We start from the raw sequence: 17,887 nt of genomic DNA, 5'->3' as shown, positions 1-17,887 counted from the left end.
TGGTCTCGGCTTCGGCTTGGTGGCGGCGGTGAGGCGGGAGGCAGGGACAGGCGCGACGGCGGTAGCTCTCCAGGACCAAGCGTCGTCGTTGCCAGGAGCTAAAGGGCGTCGCCGTCGCTGGAAGCTAGAGGGGCGAGCGGCTCATTAGGGCTCGACTTGGACGACAATGGCGATGTCGAGCAGGCGGTGTGGCGGCGTCGGCAGGCAAGCGCGGCTACGGAGAGGCGACGGCGGGTGAGCAGCGGTTCCGGACGCGGGCGGAGCGGCGGCGGTAGCGGGCGAGACCGCTCTTGGTGTGCCGACGCTCCTCTTGCTAGCGCATGCCGAGGCGGCCTCCGACCAGGCGTGGCGCCGCGACTACCCCAAGCCGTCATCGTCCCCCAGCGCAGGTGAACCTCGTAGAGCCCCTCCTGTCGCTCACGTCATCTTGCCAAGAGCGGTCTTGATATCTCGCCTGTCGCCACGTTGCCCCTTTTCCGATGTCTGACGTCGCTGGCACCATGCTCCCCTCTGTCCTCTTCGCTCTTCCCCTGTGCTACTGTTGCCGCCGCCCTCCCCTTCTCCCACGTAGCCGCCGGCGCCGTGTCGCTGTGTTTCCCCGCCGCAGGCCACCGTTGCGGCCCGCCGCCATCTTCTCTCCCGCCTCGCCTACCGGTCTCTGCACCCACCGCTTTGCCTCGCCCAGAAAGAGAGAAGAGGAGAAAGAGGGAGGGTGATGATGTGGATCACCCTAACATGTGGGGCCCATGTGGGTTCCACGCTGACTCAGCCCCACGTAGGCCAAAGCCGGGGTCAAAACCACCGAAAGACGTATTGTGACCAGTTTTGACTATTTAAGGGACGCCGGATATCTGGTTTTGCGGTTTGAGGATGTTTTTTAACTCGATGACAAGTTTTTTTTTTTTTTGAGAAGGTAACTCGATGACAAGTTGAGGGACCTTCGGTGTACTTTTTCCAAATTTTGTTCTTTGATCAATGTAAGCCAGAAATTGGGCCTCCGAAACGAGGGCTCAGGCCTTCTGGTTTGAGTATTTGACTTGGGCTAAGCAAGGTGGCCCAAAGAGATATTTTTGGGGAGGAGAGGCCCAAAGAAATTTGGATGGAACGCCATCGTTACGGTCCCAGGCTCCCAGCACCAGACTCAAAAGGTAGTGTTTAACATCAATACGGTAAATTGTTAAAGATAAGAATGCCAAAAAAAATCATTAGTGTTAACAAAGTTTAGATGTTGGAAGCATTATTACATCTGCAATGTTTCCTGTTGATAGAGTTTAGGTGTATCCTCAACCGTGTACACAGGGCACACGGAAAGCAATTCAATCAGGCCAGAGCTGCAGATAAACCCAGCACTTAATTATCAGCTCCTCAATTCAAATTCCAACCGTATCACAAAAGGAAAACATTTGAGTTAAAACGACTGATGAAACACACGTGCATGCACCGGTCACTTTGATCGAGCATGTCTTAACGAACAGCACGAGAGCTTTGGCTGTTGGAGATAAGGCGGGAACGAAAAAGCTCGATGTCTTAACGAAACGATTACACCTTCGTTTGAAAAATTTAAATCTCCTGCACGCGTAAATCTCTCATCGCCCCGCCACTATATAAGGCGACCAGGTACCCGACCCCATGAACACACACCAAACCACCTCGAGATCGCTTCACTCTCGTAGCAATGGCGCCGTCGCTAGCCACCGTCGTTGCGATCTTCCTCGCCGCCATCCTCCTCTCGTCGCCACCACCCTGCGCCGCCGCTTCGTCCGCGCCAGCGCCGGCTGCGGCCGGGCATGGCGTCCCGGCGGTGTTCGCGTTCGGCGACTCGACGCTGGACCCGGGCAACAACAACCGCCTCGCCACGCTGGTGCGCGCCGACCACGCGCCCTACGGCCGCGACTTCCCCGGCGGCGCGGCCACGGGCCGGTTCACCGACGGCAAGCTCATCACCGACTACATCGTCTCGTCGCTCGGCATCAAGGACCTCCTCCCGGCGTACCACTCCAGCGGCCTCGCCGTCGCCGACGCCTCCACCGGCGTCAGCTTCGCGTCGGGCGGCTCCGGCCTCGACGACCTGACCGCGAACAACGCCCTGGTGTCCACGTTCGGCTCGCAGCTCAACGACTTCCAGGAGCTCCTCGGACACATTGGCTCGCCCAAGTCCGACGAGATCGCCGGCAAGTCCCTGTACGTGATCTCCGCCGGCACCAACGACGTCACCATGTACTACCTCCTGCCGTTCCGCGCCACGAACTTCCCCACCGTCGACCAGTACGGCGACTACCTCATCGGCCTTCTCCAGTCCAACCTCAACGTCAGATCAATCTACACATCACAACTCTCTCTCTTTGATCTGATCTTCTTTCAATCTTACATAGGTCACTTTAGATCTTAGATTCACGGTAGAGTTGAAATTTGTGTGTTAAATTATAGTGGTTTAGAATTTTAAATTTCATCTAAAATAGAAACAAAATGATTTATCCAAATATTATCAACGTAATCGTAGATCTAATATTATAGACTTGTAGAGCTAAAATTATCCATCTCTAAAAAAAAAAAATCTTGAATCCGCAGCTATGCCAAAGAGGATGACATACTCATCTTCATGATCAAAAGTTAAAACTCACAATGCCTTTGTGTGTTATTATTGACCGTGCAGAGCCTGTACAAGATGGGGGCTCGGAAGATGATGGTGGCCGGGTTGCCGCCGTTGGGCTGCCTCCCGGTGCAGAAGAGCCTCCGCGGGGCGGGTTCCGGAGGCTGCGTCACGGAGCAGAACGAGGCGGCGGAGCGGTACAACGCCGCGCTCCAGAAGGCACTCTCCAAGCTGGAGGCCGACTCACCCGGCGCCAAGATCGCCTACGTCGACATCTACACCCCTCTCAAGGACATGGCCGAGAACCCCAAGAAATACGGTGAGCAATGCTCCTCATCTGATCTCCTTCCGTCCAAAAAAAAACTAACCTTAAATAACGATGGGACATAACCTAACCTAGTACAACGAATCGAGTTTTTTTTTTGGAGAATAAGGGAGTACTCATGCACAAGATCACGTTGCATCCGGTGAACTTTTGATTTATTTGATCATGGTGTGTGTGTGTGTGATATTGCAGGTTTCACCCAGGCGAGCCTCGGCTGCTGCGGGACGGGGATGATGGAGATGGGGGCGCTCTGCACCAGCGCGCTGCCGCAGTGCCAGTCGCCGTCGCAGTACATGTTCTTCGACTCCGTGCACCCGACGCAGGCCACCTACAAGGCTCTCGCCGATGAGATCGTCAAGTCGCACGTGCCGCAGCTCATGCAGTAATTAGATGGTCCGTAGCATAGTTTAGTGTCCAGTGTGTTAAACTAATTATTAAGAATAATAGATATGCATGGTTCAGTAGCTATAGAGTTTTTGCATAGAGTAAAGTCCATCACCGGTCCCTAAACTTGTACCGCTGTGTCATCCCGGTCCCTAAACTCGCAAATCTCGGTCCCTAAACTTGCAGATCACTCGTTTAGGTCCTCCAACTTGTTCAGTTGTGTCACCCCGGTCTCTAAACTTGGATTTGAATATCATCTGGGTCAAATAGGACGGTCTAAAGACTTTATATTTAAAAATAATTCATAACTTTTTCATGTGAACTCTAATGAAGACAAACTTTATATCAAACTTGTAGCCCTCGACGCGATCTACAACTTTGTAGTTGATTTTTTTTTATTTTAAGTCATTTTTTGTCCCAAAATGTAATTTCAAAATTAAAATTTCAAAATCTATAAACATGCAACAATATTTTGGGACCCTAAACAGTTTTAATTCAAAAACTTTTAAACTACAAAGTTGTAGGTCACGTCAAGGGCTACAATTTTAATATAAAGTTTGTCTTCATTAGAGTTCACATGAAAAAGTTATGAATTATTTTTTGATATAAAGTTTTTAGACCGTACTGTTTAGGGACCGGGGTGACACAACTGAACAAGTTGGAGGACCTAAATGAGTAATCTGCAAGTTTAGAGACCGGGATGACACAGTCGAACAAGTTTGAGGACCTGAACGGTCGATTTGCGAGTTTAGGGACCGGAATGACACAACAGTACAATTTAGGGACCGGTGATGGACTTTACTCTTTTGCATACATATGTTATTAGTTGGTCCATCCGTATAGGGTTAGGGGCAACCACAATGTATGAAAAAGGTAACCTTAAGTCAATGATTGCACTTGTAAAGTGAGCCATATACATTGTGAAAAGTAGCATTAGTTTAGGGTGCACCTTATGCTTAAGGTCTACCACAAGCAAAAAGAAAATATTTTCTCTTTCATTCACTTCATGAACAAGAGATGAAACAATTATTTTTCCATTCTATGTGGGCCCATCTTATGGCTAAATTCTAACCATAATATTGTTAGTATGGCTTTAACAATGGCTTATTAAGGTTACACTACACCACAAACATTGATGATGCCCGTAGAGTGGGCAGATATTCAGTGCAGGATGTGTACACAGGGTTAATTTTAATTCAGTTTGGTTTATTCAAAGGAATTGTGAGCCATCTCATAGTCGCAGTCACAGACAACAGATTGATTTGCCATTTACATTGTCTACTAGTATATCTAGATTAGAAATCAAGCGCATGGATATTTTCTTCACATTTGGCCCTGCATATACTGAATTACTGATATGTTCAAACAGTCAAACAGTACAATCACAGACTCCTAAATCTTACTGAACAGGAAGAATAAGGAGGCCCTAATTGATCTGTCACGATCTAAAGAACATGCAGAGACCTATCCATAGAAAGTGTGTTACTGAACTGTGACGGTTATGACTCGCTGATAGAATCGCCATTCTACTACGAATAACAGGTCTGCAGGCAAACCCCAAAATAACTGACGAAACTCCCATAATTTTCCCAAAAAATAAAATAGTTTATCATCAAGCCCCTAAAAGCAAACTTCTCCTTGTCTCCAAATTTTCCCCCAAAAAAGTGAGTTTGGCAACTACCACTATAAGCTTCCTAATCCATCAAAATTCCTGTCTTAATATTAATAACCTGAAAAAGCAAACAGGAAACATTATGGACACATGAATAGTCATATGAAAATTTGTTTGGAAAATGACAATTATTCTGTGTTAATTTGGAAAAAACTAAAAAAAAAGTGAGTTATCATCTGCAATTCTGGATAAATATATTTTTTTAAGACAAGAAAGAAGGTCAGGCACGCTTAAGCCCAGTATTATGACACTCACAATTTCACAATTTTCAGTTTTTAAGCAGTCAATCATACTTGCTATAGAAAACAAGGACTATTGGGACAAATAACGTACTTACCCTAATAAACATCATCTTTACTTGCCTCTGTCTGAACGGACCAGAATGTCAGCCAGCGTCTCATTTTTCATATTGTTCTTGCCTGAAAGGTTGATCTTTGAATGTAAGCACAAAACTTGAGCAATGGCCAACAGTTGCAATCAACACAAATGAGTTATAACATGTCGATTTGTGTGCAGTTCTGCACTACATACAGTCATATAGTAATAATTGAGCTAGTCAATGATACTGACAGAGGCTTATGAGTATTTGTCTCAGCATATCAATATGTTGCCATTAACACAAGAAAATATAAATATTTTAACATAACTGATAACTTATATCTGAGAAACTCAAATAAACACATAAAGAGGCCTAGAGTATGAATCATCTTAACATGTGCCTTTTAAGCTTGACTTTACATAAACATGTAAGCATAATTTAGAAGAAGGTTCAAATTTAAATTTCACAAACAGCAGATAAAAAAAATTTACACCGGAACTTTATACTCCTTCCAGTCATGTTTACATGACGTTTAGGACAACAGAATATACTTCATAATAGCACAACTAAGCTGTCCTAAATGTCTAGTATACTTAACTGGAGGGAGCAGTTGTTACTTGGTAGCAAATTCCTAAATGTGCCTACTGTTATATTGTAGCGCAGTTCTCCTTTTTTAAGGGAAGAACACAGTCTGACTCACTGACTGTAATCAGTAGTGTAGCCCAGAGCCAAGATGGATCCGGTGAAATTTCATACACATTTTGTAAAGAACAGAGAGTGATATTATGAAGACACAAAAGTATCAACAGGTTCATGAGAACTGAGAAACATAATGTAGACTACAATAGGATTATTCTAATAAACCCACTTATGACAGCAAGAAAAACACTTTAATTCCACAAGCTAAGCTAGTAGTTTTTTTTTAGATAATGAGCTAAGCTAGTAGTAACATGTTAAACATCTCCAAGAAACTTTCTTTATAGGGCAATTTTATGGTACTTGAGGAGATACCATGAAGTACCATTTTTTCTATTGTAAATTTGGTACCTCATGATACCTAGGTACTATGAGGTACCAAAATTTACACTAAAATTTTGGTACCTCATGGTACCTCCTAAAGTACCGTAGAATTACTCTTCTTTATAACTAAGGCTTTGGTCGATATCGAAAATGTTCAGACGCTTCAAGAAACGTGTACATAAACAAATTCCAGGGCCGCCAAACAAAATGCACAATGCAGCAAAATTGACTAAAAAACGTACACGCATTCATTGAGTTACCTGCATTAGGGATCGGGAAAGAATCGAGCCACGGTGGGAGCACACATGGAAGCAAGACACCTGACGAGCTCACTGTCGGGAAAACGTCGCTGCATAGCTCAGAGCACTGAATCACCTTCTTCAAGCGCATGTCCACGCTAACACTAACCCTCTCAATCGCGAGGTACAGGACATCCGCGTTAAACGGATCAATGGCACCGATGTACGGTATCCCCTTAGGAGATCCCCCTTTGGCCCCGAGCGTAGACAGCGCCACCTGGTGATCCAGCGTCCAGTGGCCACTCTCGTCGTCCAGCGTGAACGACATGACAACGAACGGCTCCTGATCGGAGACCTCGACGTAGCGCAGCTTGCCGTTGCTGACCCCCATTCGCCGGTGCTTGACGATTCGTTCCATCTCTCTCGAGCACGGTTTCTCAGAGAGGATGCTACCTGCCGGCAGCTTGATGGAACGGGGCTCAGGCCGGTGGCTGAACGGGTCGACAGCGACGGCGCCCCAGCTCACGTCCACCCACCACAGCCGGCCACCGAATGCCACCACCTCGTGGTTCATTCCCATTGCCCGCCCGGGCGGCAGCGGAGACGGCATGACCAGCTTGCTCCATTCCCTTGTCTCCGAGGAGTACCTGCGCAGCAGGAATCGCCGGCCCTCGTCGTCGCCGTCGACGTTGCTGAGCTGCGCTGCGGCGTACCTCTTCGGCGGCCCGTCCTCGCCGCCGCCGTCGCGTTGGGTGAGGATGCCGGTGTGGTGGACGTCCACGGTGTTCTCCGTGCCGTCGAAGTCCGGCAGCCGGAAGAGCTCGCCGGTGAGCGGGTTGCAGACGAAGCTCGCGAAGTGCTCGTAGGTGGTCTCGACGGTGGTCCTGGCGAGCTCTGGGATGATGACGTCAAGCGGAAGCTCCGGGACGGGGTGAGCCGGGCCACGGAAGCAGGCCTTGAAGGTGTAGACGAGGAGGAGGCCGTCGCCGCTCGCGGCGAGGACGCCGCGGCCGCGGAGGGCGACGCGGCTCTCGTCGGCGCTGATCGGGCGGTCGTTGAGCGCTATGGCCTTCGCCGGGATGGTGACGCGGGAGGCGCGCGGGGGCGGCGCGAGGGCGAGCGACACGCCGGCTCCGGTGGACCCGTCCGCTGTCGAGATCCGGTGGATCAGCGCCCACGGAGGACGCGAGGCGGCGGTGGTGAGGGCGCGGCGGAGACGGCCGGAGGCGACGGCGGAGAGGCCACGGTGGCAGAGCATTTTGGAGTAGAGAGACAGAGAGAGAAAGGAGGCCGAGAGGGTTCTGCACTTGTGCTTTTCGAGGACAAGAGGAGAGATGTGAGGGACTGTGGGTGTTTGTGGACTCGGTGCACGGAGTTTTCTGCGTAGTGGTGATGTCATGGCCTCACGGCAGTCACGGGCAGAGAAGGCGTGCTCCATCTCAGATTCTCAGTCAGTAGTTCAGTACAGTATGTAGATGATTCACTAGGAAATGGGAATGGTGGAGAAGAAATCGGTCGGAAACGTTTTTTTTACTTAAGGAAATGGTTGAAAACAGGAGAGAATTTTTCATATTTATGAATTTGACATTTAGTGTTAACTTCAATGCGACGTTGACAGAAATTAGAAAAACTAAAATTTAATACAGTAATAATCGATAAAGATATTATTATTATTATTATTATTATTATTATTATTAAAATTTACTCTCTCTGTCTCATTTTAAGTGCAATTATAAATTTCTATGTTCAACTTAATCGTCTTATTTAAAAATGTTTAGTCAAATTATTTATGTTTTATCATCTAATAACAATAAAAATATTGATTATGAAAAAATTAAATAAAATGGACGATTAAAGTTAAACATGGAAATGGAGGGAGTACATGTTTTGCACCCAAAAACATAAGAAAATAAACGTCCACCACAAAACCAATATTTTCTATTTGTTTCTATTTTCTACTCCAAAGTTCAATTATCGATCGAATCAAGTCATTTCACTGTATTAATAAAACAGTGTCACGCACTGCAAGGAGAAGTTGCAAATCGTTCCCGTTAGTATTTCTCAAAACCAGGGCCACAAAGTTAATCAATACCACAGTATAAAGCCCAACAAACTCGCATTTCTAACAGCATTCTCTCGAAGATTGTTTCAGTTTGGATTGTTCAAACAAGTCATCTCATAGATTGATTTGTCATACATACACTGCCTACTAGTAACAAATTAGTGTAATACATTGGAACGTAAGAGCATAGATATTTCGTCTTCCATATTCGACCAATGCATATACTGTTCTGTTGATGAAACAATACAATCACAGTTAACTTGCAGAACAGGACGAATAAGGGCTCCCTAATTAGATTTGTCACAAGGTACAAAACATGCATAGGCCTATCCATAGAAAGGACGTTACTGACTTGCAGTTAAACATATATGCTGTCCTGTGACGGTTATCACACGCTGATTGAATTGCCATTCTAATACAAATAACAGGTCTGCAGAAAAAGCTCCCAAAAACTGAAGAAACAGTCAGAATTTTCCCCCAAAAGAGAGTTCATATCTTCCCAAAAACTGAAGAAACTCCTGTCTCCAAATCTTCCCAAAAAGAGAGTTCGACAACTACCAAAATCAGTTTCCTAATCCATCAAAACGCCTGTCTCTTAATCTTAAAAACCTGAAAAAGGGGGAAATTATGGACACTTGAATAATCATACAAGGATTTAAAACCCTGAAAAAAGGGGAAACTATGGACACATGAATAATCATACGAGGATAATTTGTTTGGATAATGACAATTATTCTGTATTACTTCGGAAAAACTAAAATATCATTTGCAATTATGGCCAATAATATTTTTAGGATAATTGAAAAAAAATAGAATAAAGAAAGACATAGGCACCCTTAAGCCCCTCCTTAGTATCATGAAGAGTAATACTTTTGATAATACTCTTCATGCACTTAACCATGATGCTATGTCTTTCCTTGCCCTACTTTGTTTCATGATACTCTTCATGAAAAACCCTTGAAAGTTTTCATGGTATTGTTCCTGCACTTAACCATGCTTGCTAGTTGAGAAAATAACAATGCACCTTATTGAGATACATCTAATAATGAAATAAACTAGGACTGCTGGGGAAGTAAAGTACTAAACCTGGAAAACTTTGTATCTACTTGGCTCTGTCTGAACGAACCAGAATTTCAGCCAACGCCTCATTTTTCACATTGTTCTTGCCTGAAAGGTTATCCATTGAATTTAAGCACAAAGAAATAAGCAATAGCCAAAAGTTGCAATATCAAGACAAATGAGTTATAACAAGTCGATTTGTGTAAGATCGTTTGGTTTGAAGTAATATATTCATCCAGGTGGGCATTTCACCTCCCTGTGATCTGTCTAAAAAAACAAGCCAATTTGCCTGCTCTGCACACGATAATTTAGTCAATGAAACTGGCAGGCTTTTTAGAAGTCATCTCTATGTTACTATTAACAGAACACAAATATAATTGTTTTAACATAAATGACAATCTTATACCTGAGAAAATCAAAGGGCAATGAACTTGTAAGTGATATTTTGCCAACATTAACATTGCTAACTATAATAAATACTTGAGGCCAATCAAACACCCCAACCTTTTTAAGCTTGACTTTACATAGAGATGGAAGAAAATTTTGGACAAGTAAATTTAAAAATCACAAATAGCAGGTAAGGTAACAGATTTTACATTGAAACCCTCAAGTTGGTAGCAAATTACCATTCACAAACAACAGATAACTAATTTTAGACAGGAACATTTTAGTTGGTACTTGGTAGCAAATTCCCAAATGAAGCTAGCGAAGAACTGGATTATGCGGAGGTGTAGGCATACTGGCATAGGTGGCTCGATCCAGTCGGATCAACAGAACTTGTATGTGTATTCATCTATATCCAGTTAAATTGTAGTAAGAATTCATTAGTGGTATCGCTAGTGGTATCTAACAAATAACTCTAATAGGATTGGATTAAATTGTAGTGAGAACTTGTATGTGAGAATTCGTTAGTGGTATGGTATCTAACAAATAACTCCAATAAGCTTAAGTCAGGAACGTTAATGAGCTACAATCTCTAATAAATTCCCATGGGAGACTCGGAGGCAGTGACCAAGGCCCAATATGCCTTCCTTGAGAAACACACGCCTTAGCAAACAGGAAGAATCTCTATGATATCCATTTTAACAAAATTAAAACAATAAACATGTGGATGTACTAACTTGGGTAAACAAGATCGAGAAGCGAACTGCAGAGTACATAATCACATTTTGAAAGAAACAATCAAACAAGCAAGTACAAGTGATTACCTGAAGAAGGAATCTGGCATGATCCAAGCCACGGCGGGAGCAAGCAGGGTGTCAGCCAGTTGAGTTGGTCTAACAGAGTGGCCCCAGTCACCAACCCCGTCTCCATGTCCACGCCGATAACCACCTGGTTGCCTGGACCGGCCATGAGGTACACGACGTTGCCTTTAAGCGGATCGATGCAACAGATGAACGGCGCCTCCGCGAAGATGTGGCTTCCGTCCGGGCAGAGCTGTCTCCCGTCAGCCAAGGGCTCCCCGCTGGACACCAGCGTCCAGCGGTTGCCCGCTTCGTCGAGAACGAAGGAGTTTAGCTCGAACGGCTCGGCCCCGGCCGACGCGGGCACCTCGACGTAGCGCAGCCTCCCGTCGCTGACCCCGACTCGCCGATACCTGCTCAGCCTCAGCTTCCGTCGCGTCGCGAAGCCCGACGCCTCGGCGGGCAGCACGCTGCCGGTCGGCAGCGCGACGATGCGGAAGTCCGGCTCGTCGGCGAACGGGTCGAATGAGACGGCGCCCCAGCCCAGGTCGATCCACCACATCCGCCCGCCGAACGCCACCGGTGGGTGGTCGATGATAGTGGAACGCCCGAACGGCAGCGAGGAGAAGAAGCTCGGCATCGCCTCCCACCTCCCCGTCTCCGAGAGGAAACGGTGCATGACGTGGCCGTTGACGCCGACCTCGATCACCGCGTACCGATCAGGCGGCCCGTGCCCGTCCCCGCGATCGGCCTGGGTGAGGAGCCCCGCCGCGCCGCCGGGCGAGGCCTCGCTTCTCGCGCCGCCGATGTCCGGGAGGCGGAACAGCTGGCCGGTGAGCGGGTTGCAGACGACGCGGGCGACGTCGTTCTCGTACACCCCGCGGAGGAGGAAGCCGTCGCTGGTCGCTCTGTCGATGAAGCCGGCGAAGGGGGGGGACTTGCTTTGCGTGAGCGCCGGGGCCGTGGCGGCCGCGGGGAGAGAGGACGCCCAAGGGGAAGAAGAGTTGGGAGGCGCACGGGGGCTCGGCGATGCGGGAGGTCGCGTGTAGCTCCGGCGGGTCCTGCCGCGCGATGTCTATCATGGCCCACGCAGGGCGCGAGGGAGAGGCGACCGTCGAGTGGGAGCGGCGGAGGCGGCCGGAGACCTCACCGGAGAGACCAAGGAGGCGGCGGAGCTGCATGGTGGCGGCGGTGGGGAGTGAAGAGTGGGGGAGAGGGGAGGACGGAGGATGAGAAATTGGGAGAGGATCCGTTGCTTTTGCAATTTCGACAGAGCCGGTGCATGTGGACTCGGTGCGCGCAGTGATGATCCGTTGGTTTTGCCTGGACCGTGGGAGTGGGACTGTTCTACTGGGGTTGAACATGGACCCACTTGTTCTACAGGTGGTGTATGCGGAGGGTGAGGATGCTTAACATTCACTAGTACTCCTACGTCCTACGTGGTCTCACTTTTCTATTATCTCGCGTATCAGTGTTTATAATAATGATAATGTTATTATGGTAGAGCATACGAACCGCATACGGAAAGTACCACGGATCTATTCTACCAAACATGACGGAAAAAAATTGGATATGACAAATCCTAATACTACAAATTTAGAGATATCTCTGTTTAGATTAGAGTATTATGTCTTACAACCAATTACTTCCTCCGTCCCAAAATAAGTGCAGCCATAGTTTTCCGCGCCTAACTTTGACCGTTCGTCTTATTTAAAAAAAATTAAAAACATATGTTACGAGTAAAGTACTATTTATGTTTTATTATCTTATAACAACAAAAATGCTAATTATAAATTTTTTTTAAATAAAACGAATGATCAAATTTGAGAGCTGAAACTTATGACTGTACTTATTTTAAGATGGAGGTAGTATAATTTTTTTTAAAACGAGCAAGTATGTAGTAGTACAACGGAAGTAAAACAGCGAGGGGAAAGCATCTTTGTCTTTTAGCGGAAAGGCGAAGAGGTGCCGTGTTTGAAGGTTTGAATGCCCAGTCATGTCTAATGGCGGTGTTGCGTGTTTCCCATTGGTTGTTCACAAGGTCTGACTCCACCGGTTTTCCCGCCAAAACTGTCTTATGATGGGCTGGTTGGGTCTAGTACAAGCAAGGGTCCATGGGCTGGCACGAACTCACTTCACAGGCTCGGACAACTTGTCGGAATTACAGAAGACCATAAAGCGGGTGTTTAGATGGGACTAGGGGGTGTTTAGATGGGGCTAAAACTTTTTAGCCTATGTCACATCGGATGTTTGGACGCTAATTTAGAGTATTAAACCTAGACTAGTAAAAAAACTAATTTCATAAATGAGAGCTAATCCGCGAGACGAATTTTTTAAGCCTAATTAATCCATAATTATCAAAAGTTTACTGTAGCATCACATTGTCAAAATCATGGCGTAATTAGACTCAAAAGATTCGTCTCGCGAATTAGTCCAAGGTTATGGACTGGATTTTGTAATTAGTGTATGTTTAATACTCTAAATTAGTGTCCAAACATCCGATGTGACAGGGACTTGGAATAAGTCTCTAGAAACCAAACAGGCCCTAAAACTTTTTAATCCATGTCACATCGGATGTTTGGACGCTAATTTAGAGTATTAAATATAGACTAATAAAAAAACTAATTTCATAAATAAGAGCTAATCTGCGAGACGAATTTTTTAAACCTAATTAATCCATAATTATGAAAAGTTTACTTTACCATCACATTGTCAAATTATGGCGTAATTAGACTCAAAAGATTCGTCTCACGAATTAGTCCAAGGTTATGGAATGGGTTTTATAATTAGTGTATGTTTAATACTCCAAATTAGTGTCCAAACGTTCGATGTGACAGGGACTTATTGTAAGTACCTGTTTCCCAAACAGGCCCAAAATTCGCTCAAAAAGAAAATACAGAAGGCCATAAAAAAAATTTCACCAAGTCTATCAAATAAAAATTCTGGCAAATTTGAAACAACTGGGATGTACAATTCCATTTTAAATTCAAGTTCTTTGCGAGGAGTCATAAAGGATCTAGGATAAAAGAAAAAAAATATTAAGGCCAAGCATTTGCACAAGAGATGCGAAGCCATCCATAATATGCTTACAAAGTAACAGAACTGATGCCATGCAAGCTGTTTGTACTTTATAGTAGCCATTACATGCTGATTGAACCGAATCATTCTGATGGAACGACCAACAAGTCGGAGCACTGAAATGGCGAAACTCCCACAACCTCACCAAAATAAGACTTAACTGATTTTATCAGCAAAGACAAACAAACCAAACTTCTTCATTCCCCAGATTTTCACAAAAAAAAAGAGTTCAGCAATTACCACCATTAACATCTTAATTGATCATAGCACTTGCATTTAGATTATGAACCCTGGAAAGTAAACGGAAAACATTAGGGCATGTACAAAGGTAGAGTCGGATATGAGCTCTACGTTATTTAGAGATTAGCATCCTACAACAGTTAGAGACAATATGGTCTCTAATCATTAATGTATCAAAATATTTTTTCTTACTTTTATTTCCTTTCTTTCACCACCATGCAACAAAATTTGCTCTAGTAAATGCTAAGAGTCGACTCTGAGCCGTTGTCATACATAACAACCATACTCCTTTCTCTTTCCTCCATGTCATCAAATTTACTTGCATGGCAATAGAGAGAGACCACTAATAAACACCGTATGCATGTTATCGTGTGAACACAAGTAAACATCGTCTTTTAGAGTTTAGTCAGAATAAAAAGGAAACAAAATCAACAATTTTTGTACAGATACAAGGCCTTTTTTATGTGTTCCTTTAGAAAGTATGAAATAAAAAAAATGAATTGTCAATTATTGTTCCCTGGAACATATGCATTCTCTATATGGATAAATTAAAAGAAATTAGAGCAGATAGTGATATATACATGTTAGCAAGCAGAATTTCTGACTTCATAAGTTGGCCACAATATTGTAGGACAAAAAGAACATGATTCATCCTGATGGTAATGCCAGCTGGCCAGGCAACCTGTGGCATTTAAGCTTAAGCAGCTATTCTCAGCAGCACTAACATTTGGGAATAAGGATGTATGAGCAAATCAAGTACTCCACAACAATTTGAGTATAAGCTCTAGAAATGGTAACACCATTATAAGGAGGTAGACAAATGTACCTAGTATCATTCATAAACTCCAACGAATTCAGAAAAAAAAAGATTAGGAACATCGATAGCATCGAAGTATTGGTCAACCATGATAGACTCATCCACACGATAGCATTGGACTGACGATGTAATAACTAACAGATTATGAGCAAGTTGTTTCTCAAAAGTAACCTATTGCATTAGCTGCAAGCCTGCAACTAATACCCGTAAAAAAAAAGCCTGCAACTAATATGAGAGATCCGGAAGGAGCAATGAAATATGACAAATAGTGGATAAAACAAGGGTACACAAACACATGAGTTAGAAGAGAAAATACCAATAGATGAATTAGCCAGTGTGCTTCATTTTTAACAGCATCTATCTACACGAACCAGCATGTCTGCCAAAGACTTCCTTTCAACATTGGTCTTCTTGCTCAAAAGGGTTTCTGCAATCATGTATACAAGAATTTGAACAGTAGTAACACAGCCATGATAGTGACAAGAAACAATATGCGTATATATCCAATAATTGCAAAAGACATGGTAATGAACATTGCATCAAAACACCTGGGCATTAACTATATGAACAAAATAACAAGTGTTACACAACAGACATTCCTCTCCAAGACCACAATATGCGAGATTCTTCTGGGAAATACCAAGTTCTGGTGCTGATATATGTCGATGATTATCACTGGTATAGTCAATTTACTAGAAGTGCAAGCCCTATCAGAGAGGATTGACTCTGCTTAACCTAGCGGTGGCACCACTTTGAGGGCAGCTATGCAGGATCACTTCAATGGAACATTTTCAATAGTACTGCATTAGACTAGTAGAGAAAGATAGAAATTAAGGTAAACTAGATGCAAAATTTGGAGTTCACAAACAAAATCTGAATAGAATTCACCAGTCAATTTAGTAACCTGAAAAGCAAACAGTTAGCATCAAACATCCTTTTTATTGCATTAGTCCGAATTACATAAAGATGGAAGCAATTGTAGAACACTATAAATTAGAAACTCAGTGGATAACAGTAATAAGATTTAAGCCAGGGACCCTAATGAGATATAATCTGTATCAAATTGCAATAGGATGCTTAGAGGAACTACACTGACCAACACCTGTATAAGCCCAAACGTGTTACATGAAAATTCAGGCGCGTTAGCAGCGAACAGGAAAATCGTTATGGCATCCATTTTTAATAAAATTCAGACATTTTTAGTTAGATGGGAAGTGCAGAACAGATAACCACATGAGAAGAAAAAATGCTTAGTTGATCAAACACCTGTAGAAGAAGGGATCCGGGTTGATTCAAGCCACGGCGGGAGCACGCAGGGTGTCGGCCAGGCAGGCTCATCCAGCACAGAAAGCCCAAACCCCATCCCCCTCTCCATATCCACTCCCAAAACGAGCCCGCTCCCGACCATGATGTACACGACGTCGGCGTTAACCGGATCGATGCAAGCGATGCCTGGCATCCCCGGGAAGGGCGCCCCTTGCGCCCGCAGCGCTGTGCTCTGCTCCATCGTCCAGCTGCTGCCATCGTCGTCGAGCACGTAGGACCTGACCACGAACTGCTCCACTCCGGACACCTCGACGTAGCGCAGCGTCCCCTCGCTGACCCCGACGCGCCGGTGCGTGCTCAGCACCTTCTTCCGTCGTCGCCTCTCGAAGCTCATCTCGTTGGATGAAGGCAGCACTCTGCCCCTCGGCAGCTCGACGAATCGGAAATCGGGCTCGTCGGCGAACGGGTCGACGGAGACGGCGCCCCAGGCGAGGTCGATCCACCACAGCCGGCCGCCGAAAGCCACCACCGGCTGGTCCACGACGATCGGGCGCGCGGCCGGCAGCGGGGACAGGAATCCCGGCATCGCGTCCCACCTCCCCGTCTCCGAGAGGAATCGGTGCATGACGAAGTCGTCGCAGCTGACCTCGGCCACCGCGTACCTGTCGGGCGGCCCGTCGCCGCCGTCGGCTTGGGTGAGCAAGCCGGCGTAGCCCATCAGACCGGGCGAAACCTCGCTGCTTGCACCGTCGATGTCCGGGAGGCGGAGCAGCTGGCCGGTGAGAGGGTTGCAGACGACGCGAGCGACGCTCCTCTGGCCCGGAGGCCGAGACGAAGCGGGGAGGTTGGGAGCCGTCGCGTGGGCGCAGGCGCAGGCGCCATGCGCAACAATGGCGCGGAGGAGGAGCAGGCCGTCCTCGCTGGTCGCTTCCTCGGCGGCGGCACAAAGGGGGCCCTGGCTACCGCGGGGACGGATGGCGTCGTAGGGGACGAGGAGTTGGGAGGCACGCGGGGGCTCTGCGAGGCGGAAGGTCGCGCGTAGCTCCGGCGCCTCCTCTTGCGGCTCGCTGACCACCATGGCCCACGCAGGACGCGAGGGAGAGGCGAACGTCGAGTGGGAGCGGCGGCGGAGGCGGCCGGAGACCTCACCGGAGAGAGCAAGGAGTCGCCGGAGCTGCATCGTGGCGGCGGTGGGGACTTGGGAGAGGAGAGGGAGAGGACGGAGGATTAGAAATTGAGAGGATGCTTTTGCAATTTGTCAGAGCCGGTGCATGTGGACTCGGTGCGCGCAGCGATGATCCGTTGGTTGCGTGGAGAAAATGACCGTGCGATTCTTCTACGAGGAAATCTTGGGGCCCATTTGTCAGTGATTAATCTATGGGTGCAGTGCAGGAAGACCAATGTCAATATGTCATGGATTCTTCTAGCTTTCGCAATAAAGCGTGTGTTTAGTTCACGTCAAAATTAAAAGTTTAGTTAAAATTGAAACGATGTGACAAAAAAGTTGAAAGTTTGTGTGTGTAAAAAAGTTTTGATGTGATGAAAAAGTTAAAAGTTTGACGAAAAAGTTTGAAACTAAACTCAGCCAAAACCAACTTCTGTTATAATGTGGGGTTCTATTTTTCGCCATCA

At 46.1% G+C, this 17,887-nt stretch overlaps 4 protein-coding genes across 5 annotated transcripts; 1 reads left to right on the top strand and 3 right to left on the bottom strand.

Annotated features, from left to right (window-relative positions):
- Positions 1–1,641: 1,641 nt before the first annotated feature.
- LOC4339062 (GDSL esterase/lipase At2g31550) lies at positions 1,642–3,566 on the top strand. The gene is made up of 3 exons (XM_015783615.3): positions 1,642–2,308; positions 2,654–2,909; positions 3,108–3,566. The coding sequence occupies exons 1-3, from the start codon at positions 1,676–1,678 to the stop codon at positions 3,299–3,301; spliced, it is 1,083 nt and encodes a 360-aa protein (XP_015639101.1). The 5' UTR covers positions 1,642–1,675; the 3' UTR covers positions 3,302–3,566.
- Positions 3,567–4,616: 1,050 nt separating this feature from the next.
- On the bottom strand, positions 4,617–7,852 carry LOC4339061 (uncharacterized). The gene is made up of 3 exons (XM_015783618.3): positions 6,571–7,852; positions 5,309–5,390; positions 4,617–5,029 (listed from the first exon to the last, which is right to left on the bottom strand). The coding sequence occupies exons 1-2, from the start codon at positions 7,805–7,807 to the stop codon at positions 5,326–5,328; spliced, it is 1,302 nt and encodes a 433-aa protein (XP_015639104.1). The 5' UTR covers positions 7,808–7,852; the 3' UTR covers positions 4,617–5,029; positions 5,309–5,325.
- Positions 7,853–8,778: 926 nt separating this feature from the next.
- On the bottom strand, positions 8,779–12,080 carry LOC107281069 (uncharacterized). Of its 2 annotated transcripts, XM_066310844.1 has the most exons (3): positions 10,879–12,080; positions 9,698–9,778; positions 8,779–9,220 (listed from the first exon to the last, which is right to left on the bottom strand). In XM_066310844.1, exons 1-2 carry the CDS (start codon positions 11,531–11,533, stop codon positions 9,714–9,716), a joined length of 720 nt encoding a protein of 239 aa, XP_066166941.1. In that variant the 5' UTR covers positions 11,534–12,080; the 3' UTR covers positions 8,779–9,220; positions 9,698–9,713. The 2 variants fall into 2 exon arrangements, with proteins under 2 accessions (XP_066166941.1, XP_066166942.1); XM_066310845.1 differs by having other exon boundaries at positions 8,779–9,778; positions 10,879–12,065.
- A 1,827-nt stretch (positions 12,081–13,907) lies between these two features.
- LOC4339060 (uncharacterized) lies at positions 13,908–17,476 on the bottom strand. The gene is made up of 3 exons (XM_015783552.3): positions 16,256–17,476; positions 15,306–15,416; positions 13,908–14,222 (listed from the first exon to the last, which is right to left on the bottom strand). The coding sequence occupies exons 1-2, from the start codon at positions 17,433–17,435 to the stop codon at positions 15,337–15,339; spliced, it is 1,260 nt and encodes a 419-aa protein (XP_015639038.1). The 5' UTR covers positions 17,436–17,476; the 3' UTR covers positions 13,908–14,222; positions 15,306–15,336.
- Between the last annotated feature and the right edge of the window lie 411 nt (positions 17,477–17,887).

This window comes from Oryza sativa, chromosome 5, assembly GCF_034140825.1.
Source record: "Oryza sativa Japonica Group chromosome 5, ASM3414082v1".
NCBI lineage: Eukaryota > Viridiplantae > Streptophyta > Magnoliopsida > Poales > Poaceae > Oryza > Oryza sativa.
This window is presented reverse-complemented; position numbering and strand designations above follow the sequence as displayed.

Excerpts from the sequence above, each read along its gene's own strand:
- LOC4339062 (XM_015783615.3), top strand. The coding sequence starts at position 1,676 with ATGGCGCCGTCGCTAGCCACCGTCGTTGCGATCTTCCTCGCCGCCATC. Across the intron at positions 2,309-2,653 it reads TTCTCCAGTCCAACCTCAAC|AGCCTGTACAAGATGGGGGC; the intron begins GTCAGATCAATC and ends TTGACCGTGCAG. Across the intron at positions 2,910-3,107 it reads CGAGAACCCCAAGAAATACG|GTTTCACCCAGGCGAGCCTC; the intron begins GTGAGCAATGCT and ends GTGATATTGCAG.
- LOC4339060 (XM_015783552.3), bottom strand. The coding sequence starts at position 17,435 with ATGCAGCTCCGGCGACTCCTTGCTCTCTCCGGTGAGGTCTCCGGCCGC. Across the intron at positions 15,417-16,255 it reads CCGGATCCCTTCTTCTACAG|AAACCCTTTTGAGCAAGAAG; the intron begins GTGTTTGATCAA and ends ACATGATTGCAG.
- LOC4339061 (XM_015783618.3), bottom strand. The coding sequence starts at position 7,807 with ATGCTCTGCCACCGTGGCCTCTCCGCCGTCGCCTCCGGCCGTCTCCGC. Across the intron at positions 5,391-6,570 it reads TTTCCCGATCCCTAATGCAG|GCAAGAACAATATGAAAAAT; the intron begins GTAACTCAATGA and ends TCAACCTTTCAG.
- LOC107281069 (XM_066310844.1), bottom strand. The coding sequence starts at position 11,533 with ATGCACCGTTTCCTCTCGGAGACGGGGAGGTGGGAGGCGATGCCGAGC. Across the intron at positions 9,779-10,878 it reads ATGCCAGATTCCTTCTTCAG|GCAAGAACAATGTGAAAAAT; the intron begins GTAATCACTTGT and ends ATAACCTTTCAG.